The sequence below is a fragment of the Dipteris shenzhenensis genome, chromosome 15, assembly GCF_047967505.1.
Source record: "Dipteris shenzhenensis isolate YYH24624 ecotype China chromosome 15, Dip_SZ_1.0, whole genome shotgun sequence".
NCBI lineage: Eukaryota > Viridiplantae > Streptophyta > Polypodiopsida > Gleicheniales > Dipteridaceae > Dipteris > Dipteris shenzhenensis.
Window position 1 is genome coordinate 41,555,005 of NC_141610.1, and position 18,061 is coordinate 41,573,065.

Here is an 18,061-nt window from a genome sequence, read left to right on the forward strand (position 1 = left end):
TGCTGAGATTGATATATAGTCGACCATCGACATGACTATGTTGTACTTAGGACTTAGTACTGCCATTCTGCATTTTTGCATTTTTTGCATTTTGCATTTTGCATTAGTATGGATGCTCGTTTAGTAGCTCCACTACCACAGCTCGTTGTATCAGGATTTTCCCAGTCTCATAGACCCATCGGTCTTCCGAAGACTTTAATAAACTTTCTTTCTTTCTTTCTTTCTTTCCTGTGCCATCTTCCTGCTGTAGATCCGCCATTGTCTGGACCTCTTCCAGGCCCTAGAATACCTCCAAACAGTTCTTTCCTAGTGACGAGGCAGCCGTACAGTTGCTAACGTCATCCGCCACCTCATCACAACACATAACTCCTAGAAACCCTACACGGTCTTGCATGCTCATCGTGGACAGCCACATGGCAATTCCGCCTCTGCTCTGCCCTCCAAAGGTGCCTTCTCTGCAAGGTACTCATTTTTGGCTTTCCTTTGTCTGACTACTGCCCATGTGGCAATCCCTCAACCCTAGGTACACCCCCCCGACGCACTCCTCATTTGAGGCTCACAGATGGGGAGGTCACCTCTACTTTTCCAACACCTTTGACAAGTGGCTGCAGTGTTTGTCGGGCTCATGTCTATCCTGTGGCTTTGTTGGCCTCCAACCAGTGAGCTAGACAGCAACTATGAAGGAGTTCGAAGCAAGAACCTTTCCTATCTAAGTGGGGGCTGTTCCTCTGAAACGCCCACCCACCCCCCCTTCTTCTTCATTGTTCCTGTTTTACCTTTCCATTCCAACGCTTATGTTTTCTTCATTCCGAGAAACTTAATCTCGGTGATAGCACAGCAGAAGGCACAGGGTAGAGCGAGGGGGTTGAGGGGAAGAGCAAGGCGGCGAGAGGCTAAGGAAGTGAGGAGGGATGGAGGCGGGAGCACGTGGGGCTATGGCGGAAGGCGGGAGGAGCGCGAGCAGGAGAGGCTGTTTCCAACTTTTTACAAAAGAACACTACGAAGCGTATGCATTACCTAGTCCACACATTTTGCACAAGAGGGAATGATGCGTTCTCCCAAGCAGTACATTGTGATAGCAGCACTTGTGCATATGACTAATCTCTGAAATATACAAAATGATCCCCATAGTAGGGTTTTGTATTTGGTCCAACAAAGAAGGCACTAAGCTAGAAAATTTATCACATTGCTCGATGTTCACAAAAACTTCATTTAACAAACATAATGCATATCGTCCATAAAAATTCATTTCATCACATCATCTACTCACCTAGAAGATTGTACCTCTAGATGTCTAAATCAGTTACAATTTCACCAGTGTTTTTCCTATAATTAGCTACAGCTGTGGGATTTCTTTGCTGTCCGTGGTGGCAGAGTATAGCAACACTTTCACGAGAGAGAGGGAAGAATAAGAAGTCCACAATCTTTATCTACAACTCCAACCAAGGAAAACGATGGAGCTTGACCATAGGTGCAGAGCAGACCAATGGGGAGAGGGAGGGATTCATGTTGATGAAGCCTCACAAATATTCTTGCAATTACCTCAAGCATCTCAATTGAGAAGATGCGGTCAAATGTACTGCCAGCCTCAAAAGAATTGATATCACAAGTGATGACATGCAAATTTGAAAATCCATGTCTCCTGTGATTGTCAATTCCAAGAGACTATATCAGACCACTTGATCTAGAAAAGTTATTAAGCACACAGAAGAAACATCGCTTGGTTGGCTCAACAACATTGCAAACCCAACAAGTCATATGGTCATTGCAGAAGGTAAAGATGACCAATATTTTGCACCAAAGCAGAACTAAAAAGAAACAGACAAAAGAAACATGGAGAAAGGTGATTTTGATGATCTTTCCATAAATGGCTTCATGATCTGCAAGGAAAGAAGGTTTTTGAGACAAGAACACAATTGAAGAAAGATTTTGTTGAGGATTATTACCTGCATTCTTCATCAATAAATTTCTTCTGTGTTGCAGAATTAGAAACACTTGTAATTTTGCAGTTTGGGAATTTTCTTGCTATAAACATTGAAAGAGATCCCCATCCACACCCAAGGTCCAGCACAGTTTGACCATCTTGCAGACGTGCCCTATCACAATAAAGAGCCAGCATTGCCTCTTCTGCCTCATCAAGAGTAAATCCTTTTCCACTGAAGAGTGCACAGCTACAGCAAGATGCAATGACAAGCACATGAAATTCTGAATAAGTATGATAAAAACAAAGTCACCATTTACAAGATTCAAAGATTTAAAGATTAACGAGTGCAAGCTATTATATTCTATGAAGGAAATATCATTCGCAACCAATGAAGTTTGGCCTATATCTAGATGAATCCAGGAACATGCCCAAACTCATCCTCTAAAAATAACATAATGCAGTTTCAATTTCATGATAGTCACTCATAAGGTTGAAAACCATGAACTCCATCACGCATAGCAAGGACTAGCTACTATGACATCCCTACCAACATCATCATTCGCAACCAATGAAGTTTGGCCTTCACACTCTATGCAGCTGGCTCGAGGCCAGAAAATGCATTCAAGTGTGGGCACCAGGCAAAAGAGGGGGGTGCGGGGGTATGGGGTCGGGTTGTGTGTGTTTGTGTTCTTTTTTTTTGCCGGGGCGGGGGGGCAGGGGCACAGACGGGCTAGCACATCCCCATGACCTCCCCATGACCCAATTTAAAAGAAGGGAGCATTCAGATTGGGATCAGATTGGAATACATATTATGACTGAGAAGAAAGCATGTATATTAAAATGAAGGAAGTACTTAGATCAGAATGGAATCAACAGTGTGCCTCTATGTATCACATCACAATTCCAAATTGGATGCAAAGTTACAGCCGGCAATAGATTATCCCTATTTTGAGATATCTGGATGAACGGCTTAGAAAGATCACATGATTGTGCTAGTCAACCAATTAAAAAAACCTCAAACTTTAGAACCTAAAAGTAGCTGAATATTGCATTTCTAAGAACTGGGAAGCTAATTTATTGATAAATCTAGGTTATTCAACAGAACCAGTGATCAGTATAGGTGTGTATTATCTTAAGGAGCCCTGTAGTTAACAGAAGCCTGTTTAACATTGGACAAATTGATGTATTTGGGTATAAGGGATTAGAGCATGGAGTGTGTGTGATCATTTATGTATGTGTGACTATCTTGTGTGAATGCCCTTGGTAGGTGTCATTGATAGGCAAAAGCATGAATCAAGGATCTAGCGGGGAGGTGATATCTTTCTGCGTTCACTGTGAGTAAAGAGTGACGCAGAGTAATGAAGGACATTAAAAACTAGGAGCAAAGGAGAAGGTTAGGGATATTTGGAAGGGACTACATACATTTTGATGTGACATCTTATCCTAACCTACTCCAGGCTTCTCTAAGCCAAACATAAGAAAGAGGCTTGTCTATTATTGCTTTGTAGACTTCAAGAAAGCCTTCGATACAGTCCCCCATAAGAAGCTATGGGAAAGATTGGAAATGCTCAAGTTAAGGGGGAACAATCGAACCCCTAATGAGCTAGAGGAAGATAGAAGATTACTTCCACTTTTATTCCAAACTTAATGAGTGTATCATCTTTGATGGTGTAAGAAATCCTAGATTTACTATATTTACACTGAGATAGCAGAGAACAAGGAATAATTGTATTGCTTGAATATCTGTAGGGTGGATGTTGTGTCATCCATACAATTGGGCCTCTCTTATATAGAGAGTGGAGAGTCACACATGAAAAGGTGTGTACTCCAAAGGGTATGTGCATGAAGAGGTGTGTACCCCTTGTGAAGTGTGACCCTTGATGAGAGGGTACATTACAATAGGAATGTCTCTTCATGAGAATGTCTCTTGTGAAGGGTTATGCCTCATTAGGAAGTGTCCCGTCGAAAGGGCAAGAGTTGTGCCTCTTAGGAAGTGTCCCGTCGAAAGGGCATACCCTTCCACAAGTGTCCATTCATCAAACCATCCATAAGTCTAGAAATAGAGAAAGGAATACGTCACAGATCGTGACATCCCCTCCCACTCAAAAGAAGACCCTGGTGGAGATAATGAACTGATGTAGAAAATATCACTGTAAATTCTGAAAATACTGCTGTAAAAGGTCAGGGTACTGCTGTAAGTCTTCATCAGACTGCCAAGTAGCGTCGGAGTCGTCCAGATCTCGCTAAAGAACAAGGAATTCCGTGATAAGTCGATGTCGAGTCTCTCGCTGTCGATGGTCCAGAATACGCTCAAGAATAAGGAGAACATAATCATCTTCGATTTCTGGGACATAATCACCTGCAGGAGGAACTACTTCATCGCCTGGAATATACGTCTTTAGCCAAGAAATATGAAATGTTGGATGGATTTTACCCCATGATGGTGGTAAGTCCAATTTGTAACTTAAAGGTGAATTTTTCTTGACGATCCGGAGAGGTCCATAGTATCTTGGTCGCAACTTAGGAAACACAGACTTAACCGTCTTATAGCGATGTGGGGCTACAAATAATAGCACCATGTCACCAGTGTTAAATTCCAGGTGACGTCTATGTTTGTTGGCAGACCATTGATACCGCTCTTGCGCTTTTCGCATATGATCCCTGACTTGCAGTAGAATGTCTTGCATTTCTTGAACCAATTGATCAGCTAGGGCCACTCGATGTTGAAGTACAAAATTCGTTGGTACAATCGGAGTGTGTCCATAAGCTGCTTGGAATGGAGTCATGCTGATGGCACTATGGAAAGAGTTATTATAAGCAAACTCAAGGAGTGGTAGATACTCTTCCCAAGCTGCTAGGCGTGACTGAACATAATGTCGAAGCATTTCCTCTAGAACTTGGTTGACTCTTTCAGTCTGGCCATCTGATTCTGGGTGGTAGGCTGAACTGAACAGTAGAGTTGTTCCCAAATATTCGAACAGGGAAATCCAAAAGTGACTGGTAAACTTAGGATCTCTGTCGGATATGATATCCTTGGGCAATCCATGGTGTCGGAAGATGTGTTGTATGAAGAGTTTGGCTATGTCCGGAGCCTGTGCACTGCTTTTGCAAGCAACAAAGTGTGCCATTTTGGACAAGCGATCAACAATTACCATAATCTGAGTGTTACCTCTGGAGGATCGTGGTAGTGTTGTAATGAAATCCATGGAAATACTTTCCCACCGTTCAGTTGGAACTGGAAGAGGCTGAAGAAGTCCTGTTGGAAGGCGTCGACTTGCTTTCATTTGTTGACAAGATAAGCAAGATGTAACCATTTTGATGACATCACTTTTCATCTGAGGCCAGTAGTATGTTGCACTGAGTAACCGATAAGTCTTATTGATGCCTGGATGGGCAGCATAAGGAACTACATGATGCTCTTTTAACAAAAGACGTCGAACATCCTTGTCATGTGGTACACAGACGCGATCTTGATAATACAGAAGGTCGTCCGTATAAGAATTGGATATCAGAATGTTTATGGCTGTCAAAAGCAATAACTCTGCCTTCTTGCATCAAGACTGCTCCTGTAGCGATGTCGGAAGCATCGGTCATGACCTCAAATGGAAGGTTTGGGTCAGCAATAGCCATAACTGGTGTGGTAGTGAGTGCTTGCTTGAGTTGTTGGAAACTATACTCTGTTTCGGAAAGCCACTGAAAAATTGCTGTGCTTTTCAATAATTCGGACATAGGAGCTGCGATTTCGGAAAACTGATAGACCTTTGTATGGTAGAAGTTTGCCAATCCGAGAAAAGAGCGGACATCATGAACATTCTTAGGAGTAGGCCAGTTTCGGATTACCTCGACCTTCTTAGGATCCACAGAGATACCTTGAGCTGAAATAACATGTCCTAAATATTCAAGTTGGGTCTTGAAGAACTCACTCTGCTCAATGTTGATGTAGAGAGAATTTGCGCGAAGAATTTCAAAAACTTGGTGAAGATGTTGTTTGTGCTCATGTAGGGATCTGCTGAAAACGAGAATGTCATCGAGGTAAACGATGACGAACTTATCGAGGAAAGGCCTGAAGATGTCGTTCATTAATGTCATGAATGTGGCCGGGGCATTGTTTAACCCAAAAGGCATGACCAAACATTCATAGTGTCCATACTTTGTTCGAAAAGCTGTCTTGTACTCATCGCCTTCTCGTATGCGAATTTGATGATAACCTGAACGAAGATCAATCTTGGAGAATAGTGTTGCGTGTAGAAGTTGATCGAAGAGGTCATCGATGCGAGGCAATGGATACTTGTTTTTGATAGTGAGCTTGTTGAGGGCTCGATAGTCGATGCACAGGCGCATTGACTTATTCTTTTTTTCCACAAGTAGTACAGGAGATCCGAAAGGGCTGCGACTGGGCCGAATGTGACCTTTGTCGAGTAGTTTGGTGACCTGTCTTTGGATTTCTTCATTTTGAGTGTAAGAAACCCGATAAGGAGGTTTCGACGGTGGATTACTGCCTGGACTAAGTTCGATTGGGTGATCCACTGGTCGTCGAGGTAGTAACTGCTTTGGCAATTCTTGTGGAAAAATATCCAGGTAGGGCTAGAAAAAAAGTTGGTTGAGGTATTCAGGAGGATCCTTTGTTGGTGTCTCCTCTACTGCCGTAACCAACAGAAGTGAAGTCTTTACTTGGTGTTTACGAACCCACTTCTTTACTTGTAGGGCAGAGGCAACTGTGGTTGAAGGAGAGTCCCTAGAACCAGTTAGCTCAATAAGTTTTCCCTGGGGGACAAACTAGATAGTATGGCTGCGAAAACTGATTGATGGATCATAGTCGTAGAGCCACTGTTGTCCGAGTATGACATCGTACCGAGAAAGAGGCATAATGTCGAAGTTCAACTTGTCCGTATAATGTTGGATGCGAAAAGACAAGTTTTTAATCCTGGTGTTGCACAAGAAAGTTGTTCCATTTGCGAGTTCAATCTGATAGTCCATGAGACTAGGACTGGTGGCAGAAAAATCAGACATTAAGAAGCATACTAGAGTCGTGGACAGCATGCAAAGGGCTTATTTATGTTTCAAATGCGGCAAGCAGAGTATAAGGAAGTATGCATGACACCAACCTGTGACTCACTCTGGTTATGGCTCTTGGTTTACAACTGGAAGATTGGACAATGACTGTATGGAAATCCCCATGGGTCCAACAAGGTAAAACCTCAAACGAAGGACTAACAATCATTTAAGGGGGACATCCCAGGGCAGAGAACTCTTATTGACCACGCACACAAACAACTTAGAAAGCAAATGGGTCGTCACCCTCATCAAGATTGACTTGGGTGGTGAAAGCAGTGAGAGCTTTAAACTCCTCTGGTTCTTCTTCTTCTTCTTTCTCTGCTTCTTCCACAAGGTTTGCTGAACATTTCTTCTTTGTATAGCATTCTTTCTCAAAATGTCCAGGCTTTCCACAAAAGTTACACTTCATCTTGCTCTTGCTGGTGGATCCCTTGAAGTTGCTTTTGACAAAATATGCCCCGTGTTCTTTGTAGTCATTCCTCTTCATTTTTCTTTCCTTTTCCAAGAGGGATGCCTCAATTTCCACCAAACTAATCTCTGATATATTGGTGAGAGTAGTGACAATAGTGCCATACCCCAATTAGGCTTTTGAGTAAGATAGCAATTACAATGTCATCATCAAGATCAAACTTGATGCTGGATAACTGAGTCAGTATGCTCTTCATGGAGTTTAAATGTGAAGAGATGCATTCTCCTCTATCCAATTTCAGATCAAAGAATTTGATGAGCAAGCTAAACTTGGAACACTTCCCCTGTGCTCCAAAGACAAGCTCAAGATGATTCCATGCAGCATGAACAGTCTCACATCCATCAATGTGGTGGATAAAAGAATCACTCAATCCAAGAGCAATTATGGCTAGTGCCTTTTCATCCTTAGGGAGCCATAAAGCTGCTCCTTTCCTAGTGGTTGGTTTCTTTTCTTTTCCATTAGCCACATTCTAGATCCCCTTCTTCATAAGAATAAATTTAGTTTTAGTCTGCCAAGTATGAAAACCCTCTCCCTCAAACTTATCTATCTTAGTTTTAGAGGCCATAGGAAGGTCTTACCACTGATGTGACAATGTCTAGTCCCTTACAAAGATAAATCTTTCTCTTGACCTATGGTTACAAATGTCTCAATCATTCAAGACTATAAAAGTCAAGAGAGTCAAACCAATGCTTTCCAAAGTCAAATAGCATGTCGGGAACAAAAGCCCTCAAGAAATTTCTCAGTTTGACTTGGTCAACTCTGTCAAACACAGTCAAACATCCCAAAAATAGTCACCATGAAACAGTGAACTTGTAGGCCAAAATTGAAGCGATCAGAGGCGATCCAGAGAGGGAATTTGGTATTCATTTGAAGCTCATACCCCAGGCAAGAAGCCACGAAAAGAAATTGCGCCAATTCATTAAGAATCTCGCAGCATTGTATGAGGAAGATCGGCTGTGTTTTGGTCGATTGCGAGCAGATTACTAGGCCAAATGGGACCAGACTTCATCATCATGCTCCTTGTAGCGTCACCCAACAGCAGCTAGATCCATTTTGTGAATGGTGGTTCCCCCAGGGAGAATTACGCGAATCTTTGGCGGCTGAAAAGCGTGTCGGCACGGGCAAAAGACGCGGCCGTTGTCTAATTCCTCCTAGCCAGGGATTCACCCAAACACAAGGATGCTTCAGCTCAGAGGATGGGGGAAATGGCTCAGAGAATGGAGAGAACAATCCTAAGCAAAATCTGTGGGAGGAGAATGAAGAAAAGCTCCATTTGGGGAAGAAGATGACATGGCACTCAAAGAGGGCTCAAGGAGGGTGGACGTGGCTCTGATACCACATGATGGAACAACAGCAAGGAATCAACAAATGAAGCAAATAGAATAGTTTATTCAAGAGTGGAGAGGCCCTTATAGCCTAGATTGGGAATCTATACCATCTCCTCCCTACTCTTCAACTCTACCTTCCTTCAAAGGACTTTTCTCAGCTCTATATCTCAAACCATCAGCTTGTTTCCATCTTCTGCAAGCATCTTCACTGTACGTTTGTACTGACAAGAATCATAGAGAAATTTTGTATGCCAATCAAAATCATTCAAGCATATGGGCCACAAGCATTGTCATGTAAGTTTCGAGTTACAAGGAGCAACTGTCAAGCTCCTTTGTACCAAGCCACTCGTTCATTTGCAGCAAGCAAGTTCGTGAACACATACTCGTTTTTCCTAAAGGAAGATTTCATCACAAGGAAGCACAATAGGCAACTTCATTGCTGAGTCTAAAGGGACATCCACCTATAGAGGCCCAAACCACCAGCCCAAACAAGCGCCCCTTTTCCCCCCATTGTGCTCCTTCCCACGCCTCCAATAGAATGTATCCTCAACCTCTTCGACCCTTGGAACCTCAGCATGCCAAGCACCACTGCCCCCAGCACCTCCCACGAGAAGCACCACCAACTTGAACATCTTTTGAAGGAATTGATGTACATCGGGTCGTCTGGCCCAAAGTCGCACCTGCGTGCACAATACTGACAAATATTTTACTTGGATCTCAATCACTTCCTTGTGGAATTTGATTTGCCATCACCATTACCATCAACTTTGTCTAGAGCTCCGCATCTTTCTTTAGGACAATGTTATTTCCATGTGGGTTCTAATGTATGTTTCTTCACTGCATTTATTTCCAGATCTGATTCTCTCTCTTGCCAAATTCCATTTGTCGAAGAACAATTTTTCTAGTAGATCAAGATTTCATCGCCAAACTCAGAGCATCAAACATTGAATTCTCAATCAATGAAACTGATTCACATTGGGTCAAAAATCTCATTTTTTTGGGTTCACATCATTAGCATATGATTCTTTCACAGCAGTCTTTCTGGATCTTCTTTCCAGATTCTCGCACACTCCACTGATGTACTTCATTCCAGCATCTCATCCGACATTCATTGACTCTGACACCTACTTGTGGCACACAGCTCATCGAACTTCTCCATCCGCAGCAAAGTTCCAACGTAGTTTTGATGCACTGCACATTTCTGACAAAGGTCGATAGTGTATTGTGCACTGGCCATCGTTACCAGGGAACACCGTTCTTGCTTTCGGATGCGTGGAACGTCATTCCTATTCTTTGAGGTAACCCAAACCGCCCGAAACGTTCCCAAAACATTTTTAGGGCCAAAAACTCAAGGAATGCCATTTCTCCATTCTCACGACACATTTTGGAACACATTCCATGGTGTTCCAGCATATGGGTCTCCCACCGCCCATGAACTTGGGAACTTGGGCAAAAATGCCGAAACAATGCCAAACGGGCATTGTTTGTCATCACTCTTCCGCTAGACCTTGCGCTCTGCCTTGCACTCCTCTCAGCCCACACTTACTCCTCTCAGCCCCGTCCTCTAAGCCTCTCGTTTCAGAAGCCTCTTTTCTAGCCCCGTTCCCTCAGACCCTACTCTCAGCCCACTCCTCTCAACCCACCCTTACTCCTCTCAGCCGCCCTCCTTGCAACCCCCTTGTCATCTCAGCCCCTTTATCTTCATCAATGTACATTTCAGCTTTTAATGTGTTTTAAATTTACAAATTTAAAGATGAAATGGACAGCTTGGAGCAGTAAAAAGTGATTTTGTTTTCATATGGTGGTATATTTTCATGTTATTTGATGAAATATCATATGACATGGCATTCCCATTTCTAGGTCCACGTTCCCCCCACCCGAAACGTTAGAAACTTTGCTTCGGACTCATTACCAATACTCCTCGCACCACAGATCTGTCGAAATTGATATAAGGCCAACCACCAATACATGCGATCTAGCATTGAATCCCAAAACACATCATCAAGGCCAGCCACCAACACACGTCATCAAGGCCAGCCAATGATACACATCATCAGTTCTTAGCCCTGGCACATGTCATCAAGCATGGGCCTAGGAACATGTAAGTAGCGAGCAGTCCTAGATTCTCATTCCAAAAGTTTCATGTCGTTTTGGTTTGCTTTCATCATTCCGAATCCCGGCGTAATTTTTGAATCTAGCTTTAGTTTTATTTCCTAATCTTTTTTGGATGCCCCTTCTAGATCCGGGAGACATTTTGGATCTTGGACAGCAGCCTAATGCACATTCCAAATAGATTCCACATCAGCACACCTGGATCTCGAATTCACGTTTGGCACACTCAAATCTCAGATTCCGTCTCATCACTGGAAGGCTGATTTCCCCTTTGGCAACTGGATCCCAGATTTCATGTCATCAACCAGTCCCCAGATTTCCACTTCAACACCCGGATTCCGGATCCACATTTCTCGCATATAGATTAGGCACACAATTTGGTGTATACCTAGGATACAGACACAAACATAACATACTCTTAGTGAGTGTTCTCACCGGCATGCAGATTTAGATCTACCCGACAAGGGTCTGAGGGAATAGGCCCTACACAGTGCAGCTACACATTCCTCTACATCCAAGCACTGACCGACACAACCTTGGAGAGCGATATCTCCAACATTTGGCACAAACAACATGCATCTGCCATGACACAAATCCGGTGATTTCATTCTTGGTGCATCCTAGCAGCACCCATAAGTCATTTGGCCGACACAGACTCTACTATTCTTATAAGCTAATACAACCTCTTTTCAAGGCTATTTTCAGCCCCATTTGAACACATTTGGCCACCATTCCGAAGCCTCTTCATTGACCATTACGTTGAGTGTAACACAATATACAACTATTCCTACTGCAGATCACGGGAGCAGCACCGAAGTTAATCCACCCAGCCAAATCCTTGCTGAAGCATAACGAGCAGACAGAGAGTTCAGATCAGAAAACATTACGTGAATTACATATTCTCTTCTCTCTCTAGCTTCAACAAGCCCCATCTCCCTAGATGGATCTAGATGCCACATGTCATCATCACAGGGCCTTCCTAATGCAACATTTCACCCCTCTCTTGGGATGCATTAAAATCCTTTGCCCCTAGGCACATTCCTTGCATTAGGCCCTTAGCCTTAGATCCATCTAGTCTGGTGCTATCAACCCTCACCTAGGACCTTGACATTAATTCCCTCCCGATCATTTATATGAAGCGCAAACAAATAATTACAAACATAGATCCTTTAAGGGAAATGTCGACTGATTCTTCCAAGGTCATGCTACCTCGGCTAGAGCGTAACATTCCTTCCCTCTTCAGACATCAGCGTCCTCGATGATAAAATCTGGGAACACTCTCCGCAACTGGTATACGGATTCCCAGGTAGCTTCGGATAGAGGCTGACCATGCCATGCAACCAACACCGTGGGTATCTTCCAATTTCGTATTTGCATTGTTCCTCGGTCCAGGATTCTTGTTGGTTTGCGCCTCGCATTATCCTCTATCTCCTGAAACAAAACCACACCTTCGATTAGTGAGTCACATGTATGTAAAAATTTCTTTAAGCGCGAAACATGAAAAACCGGGTGCACCTTACACCCCTGTGGCAATTCTAATTTATAGGCTACCTTGCCTATTCTCTTTAGAATCAACCACGGCCCATAGTATCGAGGTGATAACTTAGCACACTCTCCTGAAGTCAACGACTTCGAGTGCGAAGGAACTCTGAGAAAAACTTTTTCTCCTTCCTTAAATACTCTTATAGACCGGTTTTCATCCGCATACACCTTGGCTCTATCCATAGCCTGGCAGATATTAGCTCTCGCAAGTGCTAGCATCTCCCGCATCTGAACCACAAAGTTCGCGGCACTAGGCACTTTCTGAGGTACTCCAACTATAGTTGGATTGGCTGGTCTATAACCATAGTTCAACATATCCTCTAAAGTCTGGTTGACTCTCTCCGTCTGACCATCCGTCTAAGGATGATCCCCACTACTCATTCCCAACTCAGTCCTTAGTGTCTCAAATACCGCTGTCCAAAAATGACCGGTAAATCTGACATCTCTGTCTGACACTATGGATCTAGGCAATCCATGCAGACGAAATATATGTCTAATAAACAAATCCGCCACTTGCGGGGCACTAACAGACTCTCTAGTCGGAATGAAGTGAGCCCTCTTGGTTAGACGATCAACCACCACAAGGATAGAATCATACCCTCCTTGTGTTGTAGGCAGCCCTACAATAAAGTCCATGGAAATGCTCTCCCACTTACTCAGTGGTATTTCCAAGGGCTGTAAAAGTCCGGGTGGCTTCACCCGCTCAGCCTTACTTAACTGACACGAGAAACACCTTGTCACATATTCATGAATATGCTTTTTCATCTTTGGCCAAAAGAAATCTCGCTTCACGAGATCATATGTCTTCTCGACCCCTGGATATCCCGCACACGGGCTATCATGGCACTATCGAATGACTCTCTGCCTGAGATCATTCTGACTAGGTACTACAACCTTGCCATTTCTTTCTAGCATACCATCCCTTATGGTATATCTTGCATATGTTTGGCCTTTTCTGGATGCCACGTCATCCTTTTCATTTTCCCCGGGTTTTAACACATGAGCCTTAGGCCATAAGCTCTGGACAAACTCGTCCACCTTTTGAGTTTCTCTAATCTCGGTCATTAGAGCACTCTCTAATACCGTGAAACTCAGGTTGTGCATAATGCAAGACAACGCATCAGCCACCTTATTATCCTTTCCTCTTCGGTACCGAATCGTTAAATTAAACTCCTGCATGAGCTCTGCGCACCTAGCTTGGCGGCCCCTCAAGTCAGGCTGTTTACAAAAATGTTTCAGAGTATCATGATCCACATCCACATAAAACTTTGAACCATACAAATAATGCCTCCATGTTTTCAAAGCATGGATAACAACATACAACTCCAATTCATGAGTTGGCCAATTTCTTTGAGAGGGAGAAAGCTTCTTGCTTCCAAAGGCTACTGGCCTTCCCTCTTGAAGGAGAACTGCTCCTACCGCAATGCCACTTGCATCGGTTTCCAGAAACAACGGTTTCTGGGGATCAACTACTTTAACACCGGTCCTGTGACCACAGCTTGTTTTATGGTGTTAAAACTTTCTTGTTGATTCTGTCCCCATATAAAAGGTACTTTATCTGAGGTCAGATCAGTCAATGGCGATACTATCTCGGAATATCCTTTGATATGCCTTCTATAAAACTGGACAAACCCCAAGAATGATCGCAGCGCGGTCAGACTCTGAGGGATTGGCCAAGTTAGTATCGCAACCACTTTCTTTGGATCCATTTCTACCCCCTCTGGAGTAATTATGAATCCTAAATATTCAAGTCTAACCATACACAGTATAGTTTTCTTTTTATTTACATAAAGACTGGCTTTCCTCAAAGTACTAAACACTACTCTTAAGTGTTCACGATGCTCAGTAATACTTTTATTGAATATCAGGATATCGTCAATAAAATGTACTACGAACTTTCCGATATACGGACGTAGTAAATCGTTCATAAGCATGACGAATGTCACTGGAGCATTGGTAAGTCCGAAGGGCATTACCAAAAACTCATAATGACCAAACCTGCTTCTGAAAGCGGTTTTACGCACATCCTCGGCTCTAATCCGGATCTGACAGTAGCCACACTTAAGATCTATCTTGCTGAAAATCATGGCTCCATGTAATGCATCTAGCAAATCATCAATCCGAGCCATCGGATACCTGTGCTTAACAGTGATATTATTCAATGCTCTGTAATCTATACAAAGGCGAAACGTATCATCCTTTTTCTTCTTTAATATCACTGGCGAAGCAAAAGGTGAGAAACTTGGTTGAATCTTCCCCAACTTGAGGTATTCTTTCAGTTGTCTACGCACCTCCGCCTCTTCAGTAAAACTCATTCTATAGGGAGGTCTATTTACACGTTCTGCCCCCGGAATTAGTTCAATCTTATGCTGAACATTCCGCTCTGGAGGTAACCCATAAGGTAGTTCATCCCTAAAACATTCAGAGAACTCCTCTGTTATGCTGTGCAAAGGAATAAAAACTCTTCTTGAGCTTTTCGGATTTTCATCATGGAAACCAACGGTCCTTGAGGTATATCTTTTTCACCTCGCAAGACATAAAGCACATCATTCATCTTGAATTGATATACGTGCTTTTTCCAATCAATGGCTGGATTCTTCCTAGAATGCCACGCCATACCCAGGGCTATATCCGCATGAGTAAGCTTGGTCATTTCAAAATCAAGCTTCTCAGCATAGTCTTGAATACGAAGCTCCAACTGGGTAACCCTTTCGTCCCATACTTCAGTTGAACTTCCATTTGCCATCCTGACTGTATACGCATAGTCAGATGGACTTGTCTTTAATTTCAGCCTCTTCACGAGCTTGGAGTTAATCACATTGTGAGTTGACGCCGAGTCAAACAACACAATGACATTATGATTGGCCACTTGCCCTTTCATTTTAATTAACTCCGTATCATTAAAGGCTGTATACCCCGTTGCTGCAGGCTTAGATAGGATGTTATCAGGTGCACTCGTTACTAGCTTAGCAACAGACACACATAACAAACAAGGTACTAACCTCTGAGAAGATCCCGCTAGCTGAATCTGCATCTCTTCCGCTCTGGGACTTCCCTCCATCTCCATGTCGCATTCTGAGATCACCATCTCAGCCATCCGACGATCTTTGTTACGTGGACAATCCTTCCACTGATGAGGCTGAAGGCAACCAAAACATAAGCCTTCTCTCCTCGCTTTTTCCCTTTGTTCTGGGTTTAAGGGAGACTTAGACCAAGCCCGGGCTGCTATTAGAGTTACTTTCCTCTTCACTCCAATGGTGGTACTTGATTTAGGAGTTTCAGCTGGTTTCGCCTGCTTGGCTTGACCACTCGACACTCCCTCTACTAGTCCATTTCTTCTTAAACCCAGATTTCTTCGGATACCCATACTGGGTTCCGACCTGTGCAAACCCACTTGACCTGCTGCCCTTGGCATCCTCATAGTTCAGGGCTATAGCTATTGCATCATCTAACGTGTTCGCGTACTTAGCCCGAACTTCCATTTTTATTCGATCATTCAATCCAAATATGAAATCTTTCACTTGGATTGAGTGAGGCAGGGGTTCATCAACCTTTATTACACTCTCTCGAAACTTATCGGTGTATTCTGCCACCGATAAATTTCTCTGACGAAGGTTCCTATATTGATCCCAAGCTCGGGATGCTTCGTCACGAGGTAAGAAGTGTTTCCTCAACTCTCTTTTAAACCCCTCCCAGGTAGTGGATGTTATACCATCTTTTTGTTGTTTAATCCACCACCGATCCGCTGCCTCACTAAACATGTGAGTGGCCTCACGGATCTTCTTGATGTCATTTCTGATTTCACAAATGGCGAATGCCTCGTCCCATTTGTGTAACCAGGTCTCAATGACATCGGAGCTACGGTCGTTCATCCGACCAGAATACTTTTCCGGTCTGTAATTGGCAATATTTGGCACTCTAGCCTTCCTAGGCTCGACCGTATGGACACTAGACTCCGGTTCCATTGGAGCCTTTCCCTTCTCCTCTCGAGAAGGTCTGGCAGACATACTATGTATCGCTCTCCTAAGTTCAGACTGCCCTGCATTGGCCTACAACTGCTGCGCTAATAACTGTTGCAAGGCATCCTCAAGCAATGCAATCCTACCAGATAAAGTATGAGCTACTGGACGCGACACCTGCTGGGTCGGCCGGACTCCTGATTCACCAGGGTCCCTCCTGGAAGCCCCTTCTTCTGCTTCCATTCAGTCCAATGGGTATTTTGTTTTGTTTTGTTTTTTTTTTTTTGAATTTATAAACACCGCTAGAAAAATGTATTAACAAACTGACGCAATTCAGTGTACTGACACTCTGACACAATTCCCTACACTAGGGAATTCCTGCAATCCCAGATTCACACTGACTAGGCATTTCACATAGGCATATATCTCAAACAGCGCTTTTCCCTATCCTAGGGAAGCTCCTTCCCTTGGGCTCTCCGTTAATCTGGCGTCAGTCACGGGCTATCTTCGTCGAAGGTCTCCCCGTTCACAAATCGCTTCCACCGTAGACCACGGGCAGCGTCAAATTTTACGCTCCACGTCTGCTGTCCGTCGTCGCGGGCAGCCCCCTCCAATTCGTCGTCGTCTATCAACGTCGATCACATGAGTTTTGCAGGCTCCCCATAACCTCCGTAATCCTGCGTCGCTCATCGCCGAATCACCGAAGGCCTCCCGTCGACCATTGCTGGTTCCGTCGTATACCACGATCCCTCTCTGACTCCTAGCCTTGGGCTCTGATACCAAATGTAACACAATATACAACTATTCCTACTGCAGATCACGGGAGCAGCACCGAAGTTAATCCACCCAACCAAATCCTTGCTGAAGCATAACGAGCAGACAGAGAGTTCAGATCAGAAAACATTACGTGAATTACATATTCTCCTCTCTCTAGCCTCAACAAGCCCCATCTCCCTAGATGGATCTAGATGCCACATGTCATCATCACAGGGCCTTCCTAATGCAACATTTCACCCCTCTCTTGGGATGCATTAAAATCCTTTGCCCCTAGGCACATTCCTTGCATTAGGCCCTTAGCCTTAGATCCACCTAGTCTGGTGCTATCAACCCTCACCTAGGACCTTGACATTAATTCCCTCCCGATCATTTACATGAAGCGCAAACAAATAATTACAAACATAGATCCTTTAAGGGAAATGTCGACTGATTCTTCCGAGGTCATGCTACCTCGGCTAGAGCGTAACATTGAGCCTCTCTCCAATACACATAGGACCAGGCATTTGCTACAACCTACTTACTTTGACACTTCAGCATGGTACCCAAACGTGCAATTCAAATTGATGGGTCATTGCAATGATCTGCCAACTTAGGCTACTTAGCATCTGCAAGTGCCTTCCCTAGTGGGAGCACCCACTAGTAGCATAGGGATAACTCCCCGTCTTGCATCCATTGTTGTACAGGCACAATTTTTTGAGGCATTGTACTCGCTACTTAATGCTTAATTAAGGAAAATAATGATTGGAGGACGTGCCAAATTGGGCCACAAATCCCAAAAGCATACGGTATTAAATGGCCATGATGCCACGAAACAAAGGAATCTCATGATGATGAAGACAGGAGTAAAGGAGGCAGCAAGCTTGCTCTAAGGCTGCCTCATGGATGTCATGAGGAA

General features: G+C 43.7%; 1 protein-coding gene across 1 annotated transcript in view; it reads right to left on the reverse strand.

The window, feature by feature from the left end:
* Nucleotides 1–18,061, reverse strand: part of LOC147893823 ((S)-coclaurine N-methyltransferase-like) — a 58,205-nt gene that overhangs the window by 37,491 nt on the left and 2,653 nt on the right. The window contains exons 3-4 of the mRNA XM_087385605.1: nucleotides 1,947–2,171; nucleotides 1,543–1,642 (exon numbers count right to left, since the gene is read on the reverse strand). Of these exons, the coding sequence (XP_087241731.1) occupies nucleotides 1,543–1,642; nucleotides 1,947–2,171 (325 nt within the window). The remainder of the gene's footprint in view (nucleotides 1–1,542; nucleotides 1,643–1,946; nucleotides 2,172–18,061) is intronic.